The sequence below is a fragment of the Pelodiscus sinensis genome, chromosome 21 (genome assembly GCF_049634645.1).
Source record: "Pelodiscus sinensis isolate JC-2024 chromosome 21, ASM4963464v1, whole genome shotgun sequence".
NCBI classification, from domain to species: domain Eukaryota; kingdom Metazoa; phylum Chordata; order Testudines; family Trionychidae; genus Pelodiscus; species Pelodiscus sinensis.
In genome coordinates this window covers 5,283,046-5,302,388 of record NC_134731.1, presented here as the reverse complement: position 1 = coordinate 5,302,388, position 19,343 = coordinate 5,283,046, and the positions used below count along the sequence as shown (strand labels likewise).

The 19,343-nt window shown below is 41.3% G+C and overlaps 1 protein-coding gene across 4 annotated transcripts in view; it reads left to right on the top strand.

The window, feature by feature from the left end:
* Nucleotides 1-19,343, top strand: part of TRIM37 (tripartite motif containing 37) — a 61,389-nt gene that overhangs the window by 29,027 nt on the left and 13,019 nt on the right. For all 4 annotated transcript variants that reach the window (XM_075904680.1, XM_075904677.1, XM_075904678.1 and 1 more), the window contains 9 exons: nucleotides 2,411-2,461; nucleotides 3,500-3,581; nucleotides 6,293-6,369; nucleotides 11,451-11,630; nucleotides 12,204-12,318; nucleotides 12,584-12,796; nucleotides 13,148-13,284; nucleotides 13,982-14,079; nucleotides 16,065-16,265. In XM_075904680.1, coding sequence (XP_075760795.1) covers nucleotides 2,411-2,461; nucleotides 3,500-3,581; nucleotides 6,293-6,369; nucleotides 11,451-11,630; nucleotides 12,204-12,318; nucleotides 12,584-12,796; nucleotides 13,148-13,284; nucleotides 13,982-14,079; nucleotides 16,065-16,265 — 1,154 coding nt within the window. The remainder of the gene's footprint in view (nucleotides 1-2,410; nucleotides 2,462-3,499; nucleotides 3,582-6,292; nucleotides 6,370-11,450; nucleotides 11,631-12,203; nucleotides 12,319-12,583; nucleotides 12,797-13,147; nucleotides 13,285-13,981; nucleotides 14,080-16,064; nucleotides 16,266-19,343) is intronic.

Here is a 19,343-nt window from a genome sequence, read left to right as displayed (position 1 = left end):
GAAAGGGTCTCATGAGATTTGTGTACTTATTAATTATTTAGATTGGTGACAGCAGGACTTTACATTTAAAATGAACATGCAGGGTTTCTATAAAATTTGGAGAGACTTTTGCATTTGAATAATTTTAAAATTACTCAAATATTTCTAACCATATCAGTGAAACTTCAGATCGGCAGGCTTTTACAAAAAAGCCTGGAGAAGAATACCCATAAGTGTGTTGATTGTGAAATGACTACAGGCAGTCCCCGGGTTACGTACAAGATAGGGACTGTAGGTTTGTTCTTAAGTTGAATCTGTATGTAAGTCGGAACTGGCGTCCAGATTCAGCCGCTGCTGAAACTGACCGCCAGTTCTGACTTACATACAGATTCAACTTAAGAACTCCAAGCGTCCCCAAGTCAGCTGCTGCTGAAACTGATCAGCGACTGATTCCAGGAACCCCGGGGCAGAGCAACTCTGCCTCGGGCTTCCTGTAGTCAGCGCTGGTCAGTTTCAGCAGCGGCTGACTTGGGGACACCTGGGACAGAGCAGCTGGGGTGCTGCTGGGTTGCTCCAGTAGCGCCACTCCTCGGCGCTACTGGACCAACCCAGCAGCATCCCAGCTGCTCTGCCCCAGGCGTCCTGATTCAGCCGCTGCTGAAACTGACCAGCAGCGGCTGAATCAGGACGCCTGGGGCAGAGCAGATGGGGTGCTGCCGGGTTGGTCCAGTAGAGCGGCCCCAGGGACCACAACAAAAGCCTGGTCTGCTGGGGGGGGGGAGGGGAGGGCGCAGCTAGTGCGCCCTCCCCCCCCCAGCAGACCAGGGACACGGGGAGCAAAGCCGCAGCAGCGGAGGGGTGCCGCGCCTCTGAGGCTTTGCCAGAGCAAAGCCTCAGAGGCGCGAGACCCCTCCGCCTTCCCGGCTTTGCTCCAGGTGTCCCTGGTCTGCTGGAGACGGTCCCCAGCAGACCAGGGGCACCCGGAGCAGCTTTTCTCGCCCCGGAGGTCGAGGTGGCGGGACCGCTGCGCTCTGGGCGGTCCCGCTGCCTGCGAGCTCCGAGGCGAGAAAGCGCCGTTCGTAAGTGCGGATCCGACATAAGTCGGATCCGCGTAACTCGGGGACTGCCTGTACTTAAATGCATTATCGATCGTGATACCTCTCTGTGTATATAAATAAAAAGTTTTTCCTGCCATATGACAGAATGATGTGGCTTCCAGAGAAAGGGAGGTTGACCGGGGGGGGGGGGGGGGGGACACGACGGTGTTGGTGAGCAGGGGGGCAATCCCCTAGTAAAAGTAAATATTTATTTTAAAGGAGGTGATAGCTACTGCTGGTCTCTTTTGCTATGAGACTGCATTGAAATACAATATATTTAGGATGTTTTGTTTCTCCAGCCACAAACCAATTCCTTCTTTTTAAACACTAAACATCTGCTGTAGATTTAGATTTCCCTTGGTTAAGTAATCATTATTCCTTGCTGGCACAAGGTAAATCATGTCATATTTTCTAAAGTTAATAATTGATAATTTTGCCTACCTTCTCTCTAACCACAGCTAAGTTGTTCCTGTATCATTTCCTTGGGGTTAAGAAGGATATGTATGTTTGCAGTGGCATTGGGCAGGTGCATGGAACTGGACTGAAAGGTAGATAGTTTTGACACTGAAAGCACACAGACGTACTGTGTGCTCTAAAAATACCCTCCAAAAGTAATCTTGTTCTAAAATTTGAATTCTTGTTATAAACTTGTCCAGAGCCTTTGTGGTTCCCATAATGTAGCTGATTTCCTTGGCATTTTCTAGGGCTTATTACCACTGTGTAAAATGCATTTGTCATATAATACAACAAGACCCTAGAGTAGACTGGAAATGCAGAAATCTGTTTTAATTTCCAAGCTGGAGTAAATCCAAACCATGTACAGCTGAAACAGAGAAAAATAAATTATTAAAATTTGTCAGGTGTTATTAATTTCAGGTGTTACTAATGGCACCTACCTATAATACATTCATGTATTTTAATATTCATTTTAAATAAAAACATTTTCACATCCTTCAAAATAAATTGTTGCTGCTGTTAAAGATGTACTTAAAATGTAATATCTACCCAGAATGTGTAGTATAATAGAATGTTAATATGCATTGGTTTGGCTCCTACTGTCTTCAAAAACTACAATTAAAAAAATAATAATTACAGTAGTACTTATGCTCTGTTTTCTAGAGATGTCACCACTGTTGTGATACAATTATTGGCCTAATAACCTTCCTTTTAAAGATAAATGGGTTTTTCAAAAGTGCCTAAGTGAGTAAGAGTGCAAGTCCTGTTGACTACTGATGGGTGTTGAGCTTCTAAGTTACTTAAGAGCTTGTGAAAATCCCACCTTGCATGATTTCAGTGAGACTTTTTTTAACTCTGCTAATATGTTTTCTCCCCAGTGAATTAGTACCAGCCTATGACTCAACTACCTTTGTCTTGGAAAACTTCAGGTAGGAATGTGTCCTAAGAAATTATCATGAATGTCAAGGAGTGTTTCTCATTTGTTCTATATTCGGTTTTAAACCATTGAATAGACCTATTGAAAATCACAATATACCTGTATGCCAAGTGTGAAGAACTGAGTCAATCTCTTGACTTTTGTTTCCAGAGTGAACAGAAAAAGTAGCTACCAGTTCAGTAAGCTGACTGCTATGGCTTAATGCTAATTAACCATTGAGAACAAAGGAATAATACAAATGTACCTAGACAGATTGGAAATATGGCTTGTAGAAGATTTAAGGAAAATGGCTGATAATACACGTGGGGATGTAGTGTGAGAGAACACACTTAAAATGTTCATTGGGGAAAAGGTAGGAGAGAGAGCTGGCAAGTAATATTGGCTGAAAGGTATAAGGGTAATAGTGGATCTGCATTGCAGGTAGGAAAAATAGTCATGCAATTTGGCCTGCACATGCAGTGAGGAAATTTCTCTCTAAATGACTCCTGTGTGATTGCACCAAAGATACAGTTGTGAGCATTGTATCATGACAGTGTTGCCAAATGAGTTCAGATACGATCACCAAAACAAAGCAAAGTGGGGGAGGAGATGATTTTTTAAAAGAAAAGATTAATAGTTAACTTACAAGTAGCCTGGTTAGTAATTGTCTGAATAGTGGGAAAAGAACAAAAGTCTGCATCTTTGCTGCTTATGCTCTTTTATATATTTGGAGTGGAATTATCAGTGTGGTATGATGTGATAATACTATATAATGGGATAGTATCTAGAGAGAGTAACTTGGGATAAGTATCAGAACAGCTTTGTTAATAATGAGATGCATTAGGCAGTGGAATAGTTACCAAGGGATGTCATGGAAGTCCATCTCTAACTGCTGTGATAGCTTCAAAACATGCTACTGCATTTCATTTGGTGCAACAAAATGGATAGTTCTGACATGCAAATGTAAATAGTACACTATTTTATTCTGTCACCTCCCACCATAGGGGTTTGCTACATCCCACTGTTGAATATTCATCCCTTCTTTCAACAGCACTTTGCGTCAGCGGGCAGATCCTGTGTACAGTCCACCTCTTCAAGTGTCAGGGCTTTGCTGGCGACTAAAGGTTTATCCAGTGAGTTTGCATGATCTTTTAAAAATATTTTTCCAAACAACAATGTATCCATGGGCATAAGTACACTAGTTTAGATCCCAGTCATGCGAACTCTTAAGCACATACGTATGGATGTTCATGTATACCAAGGCTGGGCAAAATATGGTTTGTGGGCTGAATCCAGTCCACCAAGCCCCTGGATCTAGCCCTGGGAGCGTCAGCTGGCTCCCTGCCTGCACCGCCCCTGCTCAGAACTCAGGAAAGCTGGTTGCAGGGCCAGTAGGCATCTCTGAATTCCGAGAGCCCAGGGGAGGGCGAAGAGGCTTCTCATACTTCCCCCACTCCCAGAAACTCCCATTGGCTGGTTTCCAGCCAATAGCAGCTGTCTGCTTACAGGACAGACGGTATGTGATGCCCAGCGGTCAATTCAGAGCAGTAGCCATGGCCCCTGCAGCTGCTATGAGCATGTACTGGGGCATGGAAGGCAGGGACCCTGGCTAAGGAGCCTGCTGAGCTGCTGGCTAGGACCTGTCCAGGAAAGTGTCTCCCAGCCAGAGCTTGCCTCTGGTACCTCAGCCCTTCCCTCTCTCAACCCTCTGCCCCCCTCCTGCATCCCTACCCCCTGCAATCAAACCTCCTGCACCCCCACTTCAGCCCCCATACACCTTCTCAGATCCTGCACTCCCTCCTTCTACACCCCTCCCCAAGGCCACGATCCTCTCCTGCACCTATACCCCCTCGCAGATCCTGCACCACAGTCCTCTGCCCCTGGTCACAATCCAGACCCTTACACCTCTATCCCAAGTCACAATCCCCTCCTAAACCCTGCACCCCAGTTCTCTGCCCCATGTCACAAGCCCCTCCTTCACTCAGACTCCCTCCTAGATCCCTTACTCCAAGCTCCCTTCTGCACCTAACCTCCATTCCAGACCCCAGACCTCCCCCATTAATATAATGGAAGATTATGTCCCTTGATCACTTACCGAATTCTTTGTATAGCCCCCATCAAAAATTATTGCCCACTCCTGATTTAAGCAGGCAACCTTAATTCAGGCATTTCTTAGCTTGTAATTATTTGATTTTTTTTTTTAAACCAGGAAATTACACACACATAAAACTATGTAAAAATAATATTAAAATTGCAAATTTCAACATATGATGTCTATATGACATCATATGATTTCTGAGCTGACCTCTGTTACTTGAGCAAATGGAGCGATAGCAATAGTAAGTTGCCACCCCCTATGGAAGGCAGTGTGGCCTAGAGCATTGGACTGGAACTAGGCAGTCTATATTCTGTTACCAGCTAGGGAGGTCAGATAGCGGGTAATAGAATAGTCAAGTAACCACACAAAATATTATCGGTTACTCAACTATTCTATAATCCCTGGGGACGGGGCCAGCAGCCAGTGCACTCCGGCCCCACTCCCAGGGAGTCCCCTGTCACCCTGCACTGCTGCCTCTGTATCAGTGGGAGCAGCGAGGAGAGCCAGTTTAAAAACCAGATCCCCACACAGACTGGCTGCCTGTGGGTAGGGTGGAGGGAGAGAGGGAGCAGACAGACTGCTGCAGCAGGTGGGGAGGCTGCCACAAAGCAGCCTCTGTCTGCAGTGGCTCAGGCTAGTCAGAAAGAGGCTGATCCAGCAGCAGCCCCTGTCTGTGGGGATCCCAGCTCTCTGCGGACCAAGGCTGTTTTGTGGCAGCTTCTCCTGGCCCTTCTGTCCCCCCCCCCCCCCCCCCCCATCTCTCCCTCTCCCTTCGCCCCGCAGCAAAGAGGCCTCAGCCGTGGTGCGCCCAGGCTTGCTGTGGACAGAGCTGGCCCTGGCCCTGTTACCAAGCCTGCTGTTCCCCTGACCCCAGCACCAACCCTGGCCCTGCTACTGGAGCTGCTGCTACCCTGGTCCCAGCACCGTCCCGAGCTCCACTACAGGGGCTGCTACTGCCCTGGCCCTGCTACTGAGGCTTTGCTGGTGGGGCCCTGGTCCCCTCCCCCACTCTGCTGCTGCTATCCCCTCCAAGGCTCCCAGTCACTGGCTCTCCTGCCATAGAGCTTCCAGCCAGGACTCCCTGGTCCAGCAACATCTGTGGTCCTGCTGGAGAGTCCCGGTTTTTGGAGGTCCAACCTGATACAATGGTACATTATGACACCTTGTCAGAATCCAGGAAATTCAAGATAAGACTGACACGTCATCTTTGGCTTACACTGTTGTGAGGGAGAAGGCTTTGCCATACTACTGGTTTTCTTATAACCTCAGTGCTACTTAACTCTTTGAATCGTGATTAGTTACTTTTCAATATACAGATCAGAGAAAACAACTTCGTTTTGCTTCAGCCCCCAAAATAAAAGGGCTTTGAAATTCTGCTGTCTAGAATTTCAGATAACTTGAGAAGCTTTAAAATATACCAATCATTTTCTTTATTGCCCTCCTTATACACACGTTTAATATGAAAAATCAATTCTATGGTATGTAGAAGAACTTGTCAAACTATTCCTGTTTACGCTTGATTGAACTACATAAATGCAACAACAACAAAAATTGTAACTTCCAAATTTTTTATTCTGAGGTAAAGCCTAGCACCCAAACATATGCACCTAGAACCACTGCAGTCATATTCAAACTTTCTAAATGTGTTGATTTCATATGTTGCTGTTCTAAGGCTGTAGGAAATTGAATTTATTTTCTATAATAACAGATTCTTTTAGTAATTGTACCTCCTAACTTCTTTTTAAGGATGGAAATGGAGTCGTGCGTGGTTACTACTTATCTGTGTTCCTAGAGCTCTCAGCTGGATTGCCAGAAACGTCCAAGTAAGGAAATGTTTCTCACCTAAGGAGTTAAGAGTTTTCCAAAAGCGTGTTCAGCCTCGTGGCTTTCCTAGGACTTGATCCAAAGCTCACTGAAGCAGATGAAATTCCTGTTGATTTCACTGGGCTTTGGATCAGGACCCTCATCTCATAAGGTGATGTATAGAGGGTCTGAAGAAGATGACAAACAAGTCAGCAAGACAGCTGTCAGTAGAACCCAGGTCTCAACTTCCAGTCTATGCTTGGTCAGCTATACCACTCTGACTCAAAGGCAAAGAGTTCTGCAAGAGGGATGCTATAAAACAGGGGTGGGGAACCTCAGGCCCACCAGCTGGATCCAGCCCCCGAGGCTCAGGACCCCTTCCAGCACTGGAGGACCATGTCAGCGAGGGGTGTGTGTGGGTGTGGGTGTGGGTGTGGGTGTGGGTGTGTGTGTGTTTGCTTTTCACTTGTGTGTGGCCCCCAACTGATTTTTTTTTTCCTCTGGGTCAGTGGCCCCCGACCCAAAAAAGATTCCTCATCCCTGCTGTAAAATGACCTGTGTGTAGTATTTTAGCCCTCAGATAAATTAAAACTGTGTTATAACTGTCAGTATTATAACCTTGCCCTCTAAAGTCAATAATTACTTCAAATAATAACATTTTTTATTTGCCTGGCTCCAAAATATGTCTGTCTTAAGACTCTTCAGTTTAATAGGACACTTTCTGCAACATTTAACTTCTCAGAATATTTTCTGGTTCTGTCCTGTTTAAAATTTAGAATGTAACTGCTGACTGGAGGTATGGAGGCAGTATCAGCTGCTGGAGGACCAGAAACATGTCCTGAATCTCAGCTTAAAATTCCTTTGCCTATGAAAGATTGATTTGCCAGACTTAGAAATCACAATTTCAACTGGAAGGCACCTCGAGAGGTCAGGTCCAATCCCCTGCCCTCACCATAGGACCAAGCACCATCTAGATCTCGTTTTTTTACTTGTCAGGGATGTAGTCCTATGACACCTTAGAGTCAAACAAACAAACAAATGAATAAATATAAATAAACTCACTTCCTCGATAAACTTGAAGCTGGACTAGAAATAATCCTGACAAGTGTTTGTCTAACCTGTTCTTAAATATCTCCATTGATGGTCCCACAACCTCCCTAGACAATTTATTCCAATGCTTAACCATCCTGACAGTTAATTTTTTTTTCCTATTGTCCAACCAAAACGTCCTTTGCTGCAATTTAAGCCCATTGTTTCTTTTCCTATCATCAGAGGTTAAGGAGAATATTTTTCCTTGTCCCTGTAACACCAGTTTAGGTGCTTGAAAGCTATCATGTCCCTTCTCAGTCTTCTCTTTTCCAAACTAAACAAACCCATTTCTTTCAGTCTTCCCTCGTAGCTCATGTTCTCTAGAAGACCTTTAATCAGTCTTGTTGCTCTTCTCCAGACCTTATCCACTTTTTCCACATCTTTCTTGAAATGCGATGCTCAGAACTGGACACAATACTCCAATTGAGGCCTAATTAGAGTAGAGCGGAAGAATGACTTCTCATGTCTTTTTCATAACACTCCTGTTAATGCATGTTTGCTTTTTTGCAACAGTTGACTCATATTTAGCTTGTGGTCCACTATGACTCCTAGATCACTTTCTGCAGTACTGCTTCCTAGACTGTCACTTCCCATTCTGTATGTGAGAAACTGATTGTTCCTCCCTGAGTACTTTGCATTTGTCATTATTGAACTTCGTCCTGTTTATCACAGACCATTACTCCAGTTTGTCCAGATAATTTTGAATTATGACCCTGTCCTCCAAAGCACTTGCAACCCCTCCCAGCTTGGTATCCTCTACAAACTTTATAAGCTTACTCTCTATGCCATCATTTAAATTGTTGATGAAGATATTGAACAAAACTGGTCAGAAAACAGACCCCTGCAGAGTCCCACTTGTTATATCCTTCCAGCATGATTGTGAACCAGTGATAACTATTCTCTGAGAATGGTTATCCAGCCAGTCATGCACCCATCTTTTAGTAGCCTCATCTAGGTTGTATTTCCCTAGTTTATTGATAAGAAAGACACGTGAGACTGTATCAATGCTTTACTAAAGTCTAGATATAACACATCTACCCCCCACATCCACACAGTTTGTTACCCTATGAAAGAAAGCTATCAGATTGGTTTGACATGATTTATTCTTGACAAATCCATGCTGACTGTTACTTATCACCTTATTATCATCCATGTATCTGCAAATGGATCCCTTAATTATTTTCTCCATTGTCTTTACTGGCACAGAAGTTAAGCTGAAGGGTCTGTAATTCCCTAGGTTGTTCTTATTTCTCTCTTTATAGATGGGCACTATTTGCCCTTTTCCAGTCTTTTGGAATCTCTCCTCTCTTCCATGATTTTTCAAAGATGATGGCTAATGGCTCAAATAGTTCCTCAATCAGCTCCTTGAGTATTCCAAGATGCATTTAATCAGGTGATTTGAAGACATCTAAGTTTTCTAAGTAATTTTAAGTTCTTTTTCTTTTTTAAACTTCTGAACCTACCTGATTTTCACTGGCATTCACTATGTTAGGCTTCCAATCACCACCAACCTTCTCGGTGAAAACGAACACACAGAAGTTGTTAAGCACCTCCACCATTTCCACATGTTCCATTATTGTTTATCTCTCTTCGTTGAGCAGTGGACTTACACGGTCCTTGGTCTTCCTCTTGTTTCTAATATATCTGTAGAATGTTTTCTTGTTGCCCTTTATGTCTCTAGCTAGATTGAGCTTGTTTTGTGCCTTTGCCTTTCTAATTTGCCCCTAGATACTTGTGGTGTTTGTTTATATTCATCCTTTGTACTTTGACCTAGTTTCCACTTTTTATAGGACTCCTTTTTGATTTTTAGATCATTCGAGATCTCCTGCTTAAGCCAGGGGGATCTCTTGCCAGACTTCCCATCTTTTCTACGCAGTGAAATGGTGTGCTCTTGCACCCTTAATAATGTCCCATAGAAAAAATGGCAACTGTCGTCAGTTGTTTTTCCTCTTAGTCCTTATCTACCACCTCTCTGAATTTACTAAAGTCTGCTTTCTTGAAATCCATTGTCTTTATTTCTCTGTTCTCCCTTTTACCATTCCTTAGAATCACAAACACTTTCAACCATGCTGCCATCCACTTTCATATTCTCAACTGGTTCCTCCCTATTTGTTAAAATCAAACCTAAAACAGCCTTCCCTCAGTAGCTTTATCCATCTTCTGAAATAAATAGTAACAGCTGAGTGACATGTTTTGGTTGAGGAGAGGAAGGAATAGGAAACAAAGTCTAGCTTATTGGTTAACAGGTTATGTGGCTAAACTCTTACAACCCTAATTGACTGTTGTTAGTGGACTTTAATAAGCAAAAGATAATGCAAGCTTTTAAAAATGCCTTGTCTTCCACACATTCAGAACAACAAGATGGATTGTGAGGGGGAGGAGGGTAGGGGAAGGAGGCAGGCTTTCCTTTTCATATTCAGACCACTTGATAACACTTAGTACGAGAGGTACCTTGCCATCTGCAGTGCTCTGGGCATTTCACAATTAGCATGTGTGAGATGGCCAAGAGCCTGCATGTTTTTTATATATATGTATTTTATTAGCACTGTATCATTTGTGTCCTGTTGCAGAGGCAGTCTGAGAGTCAGCTGTACTACAAGCATTACAGTGACACAGCTGCTTCGCTGCACTGTAGTCACTGCAGTAACAGAAGGGCCTTTTCCATCACTTCAGTTAATCTACCCCCTCGAGAGGTGATAGCCCACAATGGCAGAAGTATTCACTTGTCAACCTAATAGTTTCTACACTGGGACTTAGGTGGGTTTAACTGGATGTGTTGGGGTGTGAATTTATACACCCCCGAGTGACACAACTAGGTCAACCCAAGTTTGAGGTGTAGTTCAGGCCTCAACGGTGGTATTTTTAGTATTGTGTTGTCATGGCACCTCTGCTGGTAGGTCAAGAAGGATGCACATTAAGGTTATCCATAGACTATATGGCTATATGCACCTTACTAGATGAGAGTTTACTACTATTTTCATAATTTTTAGAAATTTTCTAATGCTCAGTGCAACTGCTTTCTGCCATTTTCACATACTTGCGAAGGATAGGAAGAACTTGATAAAAATGTATTATGTGCACATATAGTCTCTTAAACCATCTCAACTATTATGAAGTGTATTCAGCAGACCCCCAAAATAATCTTTAATGAAAGTTTAAAGGACACAGTGAACTTGAAAATCCTATTTCAAACTCAGAAGCTACTTCTAATGGGAAAAAGTGAAGGAGAGAAAAAGTGTATGTTTTCAGTTTGATTATGGGTTTGATTACTTTCTTTGTATAGTTTGACTGTTTCCTCTGTGCTATTTTACACACAGCACATGGGGATAAGAACACATCTGAAAGAGTAAAATGATCATAAAACCTAAAAAATTGACATGGGGATTTAAGATCTATCAGGGAATCCTGGAGCTACTTAATTTTTATTTAAATTAATTACATTTCAAATTGTGTCCCTTCTTAATTCATTGCTTCAGTTCTATTTGAGAAGTTTGTCTTCATCTTACAGTCCAGCTACTTATTCCTCATGTAGAATAGATTGGTGGATGCACAGAGCTTTGGCTTCTGATTCTATCAGCCCTGACACCATCAGATTAGAGAGACTGCTTTGAAGTTCTGCATTAGAGCTTGGTGTACTGAGGGAGATCCTGATCTGTGGTATTTAAACTGTATTAAGTTATAAATACCCAGCAGTCTGTCAGCCTGTCCTAAAAACATAGCATGCATTTTGCCTGTATGATCAGCCTTATATCTTTTACCTCTTAAAATGTGTAGATTATCCAAAAAAGCCATCACCACGTTGTTCATTTTCCAATCTGAAGTCTTTTCTTGCTGACTCACATTTTTTTGGCAGGGGAGGGAGAGGGAGAACATCCTAGTTTCTGTTTAAAATGTGATTCTCTTAGTAACTTCATTTCACCTGAAACAAACATTACCATATACATTTTTTCTTTTACTAAAATCAGGTGGTGGTTGTTGTTGTTCCAATTAATTTTATTTTGTTCACATTTAGGTATGAGTACCGCGTGGAGATGGTTCACCAGTCCACCAATGATCCTGCTAAAAATATAATTCGAGAGTTTGCCTCTGACTTTGAAGTCGGAGAATGCTGGGGTTATAACAGATTCTTTCGATTAGATTTGCTTGCCAATGAAGGATATTTGAACAGACAAAATGACACTGTAATTCTTAGGTAAGAAAGGTAATTGGTTGTTTCCACAAACCTGTTTTCTGTGGCATTGGTTTATGAAAGTACTATTATTATTTCTTCATTTCTCATGAGCTTTAAAGGAAAGAGTTCACGTAGGAGAGGAACTGGGGGAAGGTTTATGTGTATAGATTCTCTTGAGATGAAGCGCAGTCATCTTCAAAAACTACACCAGACACTAATAGGCCATGCATAGACAGAAAATTAAAAATGCATTCCATTCCCCTTTGAGTATTGTCCTTGAGATTAGGAGAACTTTGAAGGAATGGAAGGGTGTTGTTAATGGAATTGAAGCTGACTTTCTTATTGGAAATTGTAGCATTATGGCTAAATATAGTTACCTTGCACTTCTACTTCAAGTTGGGTCTTTATCATTTGTGTTTTGGCTGTTCTGGTATTTCAGAATTCTATATTATAGTATATCTGGACAAGTGTACAGGACTAAATTTTTTTTATCAGGCTTCAGCTTAATTTTATCACCTGGTTTTAAGCATTGTATCATTTTAGGTAGGACGTCACAAGTATTAATACACATTTCACTTTCATGGCATTTTAAAGATTCCAGGTGCGTTCACCTACCTTCTTCCAAAAGTGTCGGGACCAGCACTGGTATATTACTCAGTTGGAAGTTGCTCAGACAAGTTACATCCAACAAATAAACAACCTTAAAGAGGTAAGGGGAGGGTGTTGGAGGTTGTTTTTTTTTTTGTCAAATTCAAACATAGATTTAAATCTTTGACTATACTGATCAGCGGCCATTAAGTTTGTTTCACTGTCAGGTTTATTTGGATACCCAGCACTGATGGTGCTTGATTTTGTTTCCAGTTAGTTTTAATGTCTTTCATGTTAATCTGTGATATGCTGTTGCTTCTTGTAATTTTATTCTTAAATTTTCTTTGGCATATACTTATGTTTCTATTTTTAAATATGTATTTAAGAGACTGGCAATTGAGCTTTCCCGTACTCAAAAATCACGAGGCATGTCACCTCCAGACACTCATCTTAGCCCCCAGAATGATGATGGCCCAGAAACAAGACCAAAAAAATCTGGATCAAATCCTGAAGGATTATTTGTGGATGTTGCCACTCCAGCATTAGTGAGAGATGCCAAGGATGAGGAAGAGGAGAAAATCCAGCATGAAGATTTTAATGTAGGAATTCTCTTCTGCTCCAGTTTTTATTTCTACCCATTGTACTGTTACCAGAAAATTATAGAAGCATGTGTGTTAAATGAACTATTCTTTACAAGTGCAGAATTAGTCTGGGAAGGGATAGAAACTTTTAGGGGGTAACAGAATAATGACTTAAGAGTCTGTCTGTCCAAAATGGTACTGTCAGGCAGATATTTTATCAACTTGTGTTGCACTTTCAACTCCTAGGTGGTATTACTGACATCGGGCTTTGCTTTGTCTGTTCAGAATGTAGTCTAGGTAAAAGGATTTAAAAAAACACTTTAGATGAGAATTTCTGTACAACGGGAATTTTATGTTCTGTTGCTCTAGTATGAGCTCTCGGATGGTGATCTGGATGTAGACCTTACTGGAGAAGATGAGGTAAACCACCTGGATGGCAGCAGCTCCTCTGCTAGTTCAACAGCCACTAGTAACACTGAAGAGAATGATATTGATGAAGAGACCATGTGAGTAACTGCAAAAACTTACTGAAAAAAGTTATCCTCTTGACCAGTTGTCAGTTCCCATCCGAACAGAGTCAACTTAATATATATATATCACAATGATAGAGTCTTAGATAAATGTGAGACAGATTACAGGCCTGGAAATGACACATGTAGAATGTAGTAGAAATGCAGGATGCCAGTTCTGTAAGCAGTTTTTGTCCTGGTCTAGTTACTGATTTATTTCCAGTGTGTTGACATATTCAGTTAAACATGTTGTCTTTGACCAACAATGTCATATAAGGCTCTTTTCAAGAGATTAGTTAACTCTGATTCACAATAATTTACCATGGTGATACACTGCACAAGTACAACTACTGTTCAGAACTTGAGCACTTAGACTTCAATTTTTCAGCATTTAAACAGTCTAAAGGATACTGTCAGATATACATATTTACCATACTATTAAAGATGTATATTCTTGTAATGAATATGGAAGGCTTGTGAAATCAGTTTTTAAAATTCCATATCTTGGAAATGTGTTAAATTTTTGGATTTGGTTTTATAATCAAGTGATGATGTATTTTGACTTGTTAGTACTACTACATACCGTTTTGAAGCTTCAAAATAGTAGTGGTATGTTTAGTCTTTCAGTTCAGTTGGCAAACATCATAATGCCTAATTGGAGCTGGTAGTCTGATTTGTTTTTCTTCTCATCAAGGTCTGGAGAAAATGATGTTGAATATAATAATAATAATAATATGGAGCTAGAAGAAGGAGATCTCCAGGAAGATGCTGCTGCTGCTGGGGGAGCATCAGGTACAGAAGAAAACATTCACAATAAAACTTGCAGTGATTTGTCAGGTTTCCTCCTCTGTCTTTTTTAGTATCACATCGCAAACAATATTCAGCTACATATTCTGGGTTTTTCTATTTCTGGAAATGCTGTATCTTGTATTGTACACTAAGGCTGCGTCTAGACTGGCATGATTTTGCACCAAAGCAAGTGCTTTTGTGCAAAATCTTGCTGCCTGTCTACACTGGCCATGAGTATTTGCGCAAGAACACTGACTTTGTAATGTACAAAATCAGTGGTTCTTGCGCAAATACTCTGACGCTCCCGCTCAGGGATAAGCCCTCTTGTGCAAGTATTCTTGCGCAAGAGGTCCATTGTAGAAAGCAACTTTAATTTCTTGCGCAAGAAAGCCCGATGGCTAAAATGGCCATCGGAGCTTTCTTGCGCAAGAGAGCATCTACACTGGCACGGATGCTTTTGCGCAAAGGCACATGCCAGTATAGACGCTGTCTTGCGCAAATACTTTTAACGGGAAGACTTTTCCGTTAAAAGTATTTGCACAAAATCATGCCAGTCTAGACGCAGCCTAATTATTGTAGTAGAGTGTCAGCTTCCCAGTGGCTAGAAGAGAAGTGGAGAGGCCTTCTACTGGACATCCTTTAAAAAAAATCTCAGTTTGAAGTTTCTCTGCGAGCCTGAATTACAAGATATTTCCATTCCAGCCAAAAGTAGACCAGCGAATGTCTCTGCTTCTGCTCTTCTGCTGTCATGATGGTTTCTGACCACCTGACACATTCCTTAAGATTTTGCTACACTGTTATTAGCTACGTTTGAATTAAGTGAGGAGCGTGAAATGTATGAATCTTTAAACGTGGAGCCAGAATGAAATTAAAATATAAATAATTAAAGAGAACTCCATAGGATCATTTTCAGCATAAAGGTGACTACAATTCAAAATCTAATATGTTTTAACCAGAATTTCTAAAATGACTGAGTCTACGTTTAAATGTATTGATGATGCCATCACCCACAGACCACACCCACCTAAAGCAGCAAAGGCCTATTAACAATCTTTAAGGAATGCCAATCTTCAAATCTTTTTGCGCTTTCTCTCTCTCTCTTTCTGTCTCTCTCTCTCTCTCTCTCTCTCTTCACTTTCAGTATCAACCTGTTGTGCTTTAGATCCAGTCTCTGTCACAACACAGGCAAATTATGCCACTCTTCAAAATATTCCTTGAGTCAGGCATTTGAGGAGCCTGACTAATTTAAGTGTGACATGAATCTGTTAAGAACTAGAGTGGAAATGGGGGTGTAATGTCTGCACAATCCAGTATTATCTAAGGTTCTCTTCACATACCATATTAGTAGTTATTTATAAATCTTGATGCAAAGAATGTATTGACCCATTCACTTTAAAGGGAGCCTTTGTTTTTTAATTGCTAATAATGCTCTTTCACTCTGAATACTGATAATGATGTTCTTAGTCACCTGCTTTGGAAGGAAACTGATTGGGCTCTCTAGTCTAATCTCCCAGTTTAGACTTCAGACAAAGTGACTGGGTCTCAGACCCCTTATGGGACTGCTAAACACTATAAAATAAGAACATTTCACAGCTCAAAATAAGGCTTAATTGAAGAGCTCCCTAGATCAGATAAAGAAAATCCTCATTTTTGTTATTTTTTTTTTATTTTAAAAAAACCTACAACTGGATAGGAACAGTTCGTGTTCTTTGTATTTAATGAAGTCAAATTCTGTTGATTTTCCATTTTTCAGACTTAATTTTTTATCAATGTACTTTGCTTTTCTTCAGTACTTTTAGTAGCTGTACTTCTTTGTAACAAAATTGCTTTTCCTGAGGTGTTGTGGTGTATGTTTGGAGTGCTTTTAAGATTTCCATCCTTGAACTACATCAAGGGTTTATAGCTGCTCTGTTGTGAAATTCTAGCATCTAACATACACAGACAAACATGGTGTCTATGTACTTATCCCATGGTATTGTGTTTTTCAGGTAGTAGCCATGGTTATGCCAATGCAAGTGGCAGATCTTCAAGGCGGAGTGGAAGTACTTTAGGCTCAGCAGCCAGCAGCAGTTTACTAGACATAGATCCCTTAATTTTAATCCATTTACTGGATCTAAAAGACAGGAATGGGGTGGAAAATCTGTGGGGTCTACAGCCACGTCCTCCTGCCTCACTTCTGCAGAACAGAGGTAAATATTGCATTTAAATACCACACTTCCATGTGTTCCTTTGACATGCCATTAGATGCACATAAAATCAGAATAATTTGTTCAAGAATAAGGATGACTATACTGGTTCAGACCAAAAGTTCATCTAGTCGAGCATTCTGTCTTCCGATGTCAGGTACTTCAGAAGAAATGAATTATCAAGTGATCCATCCTGTGGTGCATTCCTAGTTTCTAGAAAACAGAAGCTGCAAACACTTCAGAGCATTATTTTGCATTCCTGCCCATCCTGGCTAAAAGCTATTGATGAACTCGTCCTATATGAATTTATTTAGTTCTTTCTTTTTTGAACCCTCTTGTAGTCTCGACCTTCACAGTATCCTGTGGCAACAATTTTCACATGTTGATTGTTGTATAAAGAAATACTTCCTTTTGTTTGTTTTAAACCTGCTGCCTACTAATTTCATTTGGTAGTCCTTAGGCCTGGTCTTATGAGAAGGAGTAAATAACATTTTCTTATTTACTTTATCCACATCAGTCATGGTTTTATAGACTTCTATCGTATGCCCATCAGCCCTTTCTTTTCCAAGCTGAAAAGCCCCAGTCTTATAAATTTGTACCTTTTCAAATTCCAGTGTATCTTTTTAGAGATAGGGCAACCAGATCTACATGCAGTATTCCAGACGTGAGTGTACTATAGATTTCTATACAGACAATATGATATTTTCTGTCTTATTTCCTAATGACTCTCAATGTCCTGTTAGCTTTTGTGACTACCATTGCACATTGAGTAGATGTTTTCAAGGAACTATTCACAATGACTCCGAAAGTTTCCATTAGCTTTGTCTGCATTACCTATCACAAAGATGGACTGGGGAAAGTCCTTGGATTCTATCAATAGTTGTTGATGTATTTTCATAATTGGTAATAGTCACTGTGTGCACCAAACCACAGAGTACTCTTTGGCTTTATAGCTGCCTTCGGATTTAGAACTGCAGATGAGTATTGAGTCCAAATCTTTCTGCATGGGGGCAGAGACAGTGTCTGTCTCTGTTTAAAGATAAGGCTGTGTATGTAAACCTGAAGAGTAAGCCTGAACGTGTACACATCTTGAGTAGCTAACTTGAGATCTATGAAGAGAGTAATTCCTTATTCTTAGTCCTCTACAGTAGTAGATCAGTGCCAGATAAATAATTGCTACTGGGAAGGATTACGATGCTGTAGACATAAACAGAACAAAACGTAATGTATACAGAGTAAGGAATGGCCATTTCATCTGTTCACTGAAAGTGGAGCTACAGGAAAGATTATGTATGGTAGTGGGGAAGCTATTTCAGGCATTTGAGGTGGCCCAGAAGATGGCACTTGAGAAAGGAGGCACAGGACACAAGTGGCAGATTAGGTGGATTGTAAAGCCAGAAAGGAAGGGTATGAGAAGCTGAGGGGAGTGATCATGATGGAGAGCTTGAAAAGTGTCAAGAAGAAGCTTGAGAAATAGTAGAGGCTGATGCAGAAACTCACAAAGGAAGAAAATGGCGGTCAGTTTCTGTGTTGATACTTATTAAATTTTCATGGAATTTGAGTTAGTGTTAGGCTGCTGTGCCCTAATTTTAATTTTGTGTGAACCAAAGGAAAGATAGCAAGCTGTAAGTGTAATTGTGTCAAGCTAATTATTGTTGAAGGTCAGATGTTCCTCTCCTTAGTTAGTGAAGATCAAGTAAATTGAATCAAACCTCATACATACATTTAGCAGAGTTACCATTAGTCTGGGGCTAATTGGCACACAGCCACAATATCTTATTTCAGGTCACTTTGAAACAACCATTTGGTGACTTAATAGAGCAGAAGAGAAATAGTAGTCCATCTGGTACAGAGATACACTTTGGATAGGATGGCATTTTCATTGTCCAGCCTAAAGATAGGAGGTGAATGCTTTGAGTTTTGATGTTAACTTTCAGATTTTGTCTTGAAGTAAAATTTATGCATTGGCAAACAGAGTTGTTCAATCAGTACCTCCTGTTGCATTTCCTACTTTCAGTTTGTCTCTCTGGAAATATAAAATGGAAGTTCAGGGTTAGATCATCCCTCTTGCATGAAAACTGCATGAGGGTTCTGCTCAGTTTCCTTTGATTCTTCCATTAAAGTGATGACGCAGAGTTAGCTCAAGCCCCTGCAAAAATATAAGTAGGTTTCACCTCTCCCTCCCCAGTAACACGACTCTATGGGAGTAATACTCTCAGGAGTTTCCCTGACAAAGGCTGTCCTTAAGGACTCTCTTTAAAGGGATGCTCTCCATTGTAGAGGGGACTCTGCAGTAAAGCCTTTCTAATCCACTACCAAACCTGTGTAGCTTAACCACTTTCCACCAACAGAAGATATTATCTTACCTACCTTCTCTCCTGAGCTATAACAATGTACCTCCGTATTTCCTTATGGTTGGTAGGAAAATACTGTGCATCTTTCTGCCCCTGCTCTCACCAACTTCCATACCTGCTAAGGGACTATGAGTCCAGACAGATTCCTCTCCCTGTCCTTGTGCATGAGCACAGACAGATATGTATATGGAGCATCCACACACTTGCAGATCTGTGGGACGTGATCTGCTCCCTACATGTTTGTGTTCTGTAATTGCAAAAAAGTGGGAAGACTAAAACATTCTTCCAAAGAGGCTTACTTTGTACACTTTCCAAAAGTCACATGAGCTATTCAGTAGGGAGTGATGCTGAGGGTCTGTTTAGTTCTTGGGGGGGCAGGTGACCAAATTGATAGTCATGGTGGAGAAGTCCCAATTTGAATTGACCATAGAAGCTAAACTTGGCTTTCCCCAGCCCTTTCAAAATGCAGATGAGGTATATTTGGTAGGAGACTGTGTAGGGCAGGGCTACTCAACACTTATTTGCATGTATATGCAGCCACACTTAAGTTGTGGCCCTTGGCATGTGCTGTGGGTATCATTGTGCCCTCCAGGGCTTCCAAAGTTGAGTAGCCCTGGTGTAGGGGAAATCCCCTGATGCCGTTTGCACTACACCAGTTCTGCAGATAAACGAAGAAAAGGCTTTGGTCTCTGATGTGAGTTGTCTCCTTCATTAAACAAATTTGCAG